At 52.9% G+C, this 2,210-nt stretch overlaps 1 protein-coding gene across 2 annotated transcripts in view; it reads right to left on the bottom strand.

Moving 5' to 3' along the window:
• Positions 1–2,204, bottom strand: part of FBXO44 (F-box protein 44) — a 7,892-nt gene extending 5,688 nt beyond the window's left edge. For both annotated transcript variants that reach the window (XM_011935813.1, XM_011935814.1), the window contains exons 1-2: positions 1,583–2,204; positions 1,181–1,474 (exon numbers count right to left, since the gene is read on the bottom strand). In XM_011935813.1, the coding sequence (XP_011791203.1) occupies positions 1,181–1,445 (265 nt within the window). In that variant the 5' untranslated portion in view covers positions 1,446–1,474; positions 1,583–2,204. The remainder of the gene's footprint in view (positions 1–1,180; positions 1,475–1,582) is intronic.
• Between the last annotated feature and the right edge of the window lie 6 nt (positions 2,205–2,210).

Raw genomic sequence — 2,210 nt, 5'->3', positions numbered from 1 at the left:
ATCGTGCCATTGCACTCCAGCCTGGGCAACAAGAGTGAAACTCTGTCTCAAAAAATAAATAAATAAGTAAGTAAATAAATAAATAAATAAATAAATAAAAACGTAAAAACAATTCTTAATGCCCCAGCCAGATTTGGCTCATGGACAGCTTGGAGGAGTTGTTTTATTACTATTTTGCTCCAGAATTTGGTCAAATTGTGGAAAACGAGGTTCCCATGCCATCCCAGTGTCTACCCAACAACACAGCAAGCAAGGATCAGTAGAAACCTTGCTTTACCTGTTGTTGTAACATACTGGGAAGAAGACCGGATCTCCCATTCTTCCACAAGCAAAACCCCTTTGGCCCTCTGGGACCACGTCAGTAGACCCAACCCTGGAGCCTAGAAACTAGGCCAACAAAACATGGCTCTGACTTCCTGGCCTTGTGTCTTAAGCAGAATTAGTCTCAGTTGGCCAACATTCCCTTTCCTAGGAAAGGTCACTGGGGAAATAATCTTATGAGTAGAATAAGAGGCCAGGCGTGGTGGCTCATGCGTGTAATCCCAGCACTTTGGGAGGCCAAGGCAGGCGGATCACTTGAGGCCAGGAGTTTAACACAAGCCTGGCCAACATGGTGAAACCATGTCTCTATTAAAAATACAAAAAATTAGCTGAGCATGGTGGCAGGCACCTGTAATCCCACCTGTAGTCCCAGCTACTCAGGAGGCTGAGGCAGGAGAATCCCTTGAACCCGGGAGGTGGAGGTTGCAGTGAGCCAGGATCACACCATTGCACTACAGCTTGGGCAACAGAGCGAGACTCCATCCAAAAAAAAAAAATTAGCCAGGTATGGTGGCGCATGCCTGTAATCCCAGCTATTTGGGAGGCTGAACCTGGGAGGTGGAGGTTACAGTGAGCCAAGATTGCGCCACTGTATTCCAGCCTGGGTGACAGAGTGAAACTCTGTCTCAAAAAAAAAAAAGAAAAAAAGAGTAGAGTAACAATAAGAAACACCACTCTTGGCCTCAGTTTGCCCGTCTGAAAAATGTGTGTACTATCAGTAGCTACCTCTTCGGGTTACTGTGAGAGGAGTAAAGGTGTTAACATCCAAAGCACCCGGCTCATACTAAGTGCTCAATACATGTTCCTGGTGTCACAACTGTGTATACTGGAGGCATGTCAGACCCGGCCTGTACCCCACCTTCAGCGCACGGGTTGTGCAGGAGGTTCCTGTGCAGGCTTCGTAGGAAGTAGAAGATCTTCCAGTCGGCCACGGGCTGGTCCCAGTCCTCGGTGATGAAGCCCTCTCGCAGGCACTTGCGCTTCCAGAGGGTCACCAGGTCGATGAGGTCCCGCCAGAGGCTGCAGACCAGGCGGCAGTTCAGCAGCAGCTGGCGGGCGGGCACGTGCGTGAACAGCTCCAGCAGGATGTTCTCCGGCAGCTCGTTGATGTTCCCCACAGCCATGGCTGTGGCTTCTGGACACCCTCCTGTGGCTGTTGAAAAGCTATGCTGCAGGCCTCATCCCTGCTCTGCCATTTATTCGGGAGAGTCATGGTGCCTCTCCCAGCCTCAATTTCCTTCTCTGTAAATGGGTACCTTACCTCCAGGGGTCACTGGGGCGGTCCAAGGAGCTTAGGGCACATCAGGTACTTTAATAAAAGGTGAGCTCTGATTTTTTTCTCTGGCTTCTCACAACAAACGTGGAAGGCACTGCCCAAGGTCAAAAATAAGGGCAGAGGGGGAAGGAGCCGGGATCTTCTTTGATTCCAGGGCCAGCCTTTTTCAGTAAGCCAGACAGTCTTTAATGGGGATATACTGCGCAGCCCGGCAGAGCACCCCAGGCCTCCAGTGCCGTCACCATCCTTTCTCCCATCCTCGGAACATGATGGGAGGAGGAGGCTAATTATCACTGCCTCCCCCGGAGGTCCAAAGGGCTGCAGCGACCTTCTCAGGATCTCAGAGGACATGACCTCCTGCCTAGCTGGGAGTGGCAAGAGGGTGGGCGACAGGGAAGGGCCCTTCCTATCTCCCTACCCCCACCTCCAGCCCCGCGGCTGGGCTCCTCCAGCCCCAAGTCTGCCAGCGCGCCTGCAGCCTCCCCTTCCCACGCTGTGCTTTAAAATGTCCCCCAAAGTCTGGGCTCCGACCCCTGCACATCGATGGCGACCCCAGCCCCCGTTCGCGGCCGCGCCGCGCAGCCCGTTCAGGCCCGGCTGCCTGGGCCTGGTC

This window comes from Colobus angolensis, unplaced genomic scaffold, assembly GCF_000951035.1.
Source record: "Colobus angolensis palliatus isolate OR3802 unplaced genomic scaffold, Cang.pa_1.0 Scaffold149, whole genome shotgun sequence".
NCBI classification, from domain to species: Eukaryota; Metazoa; Chordata; class Mammalia; order Primates; family Cercopithecidae; genus Colobus; species Colobus angolensis.
This window is presented reverse-complemented; position numbering and strand designations above follow the sequence as displayed.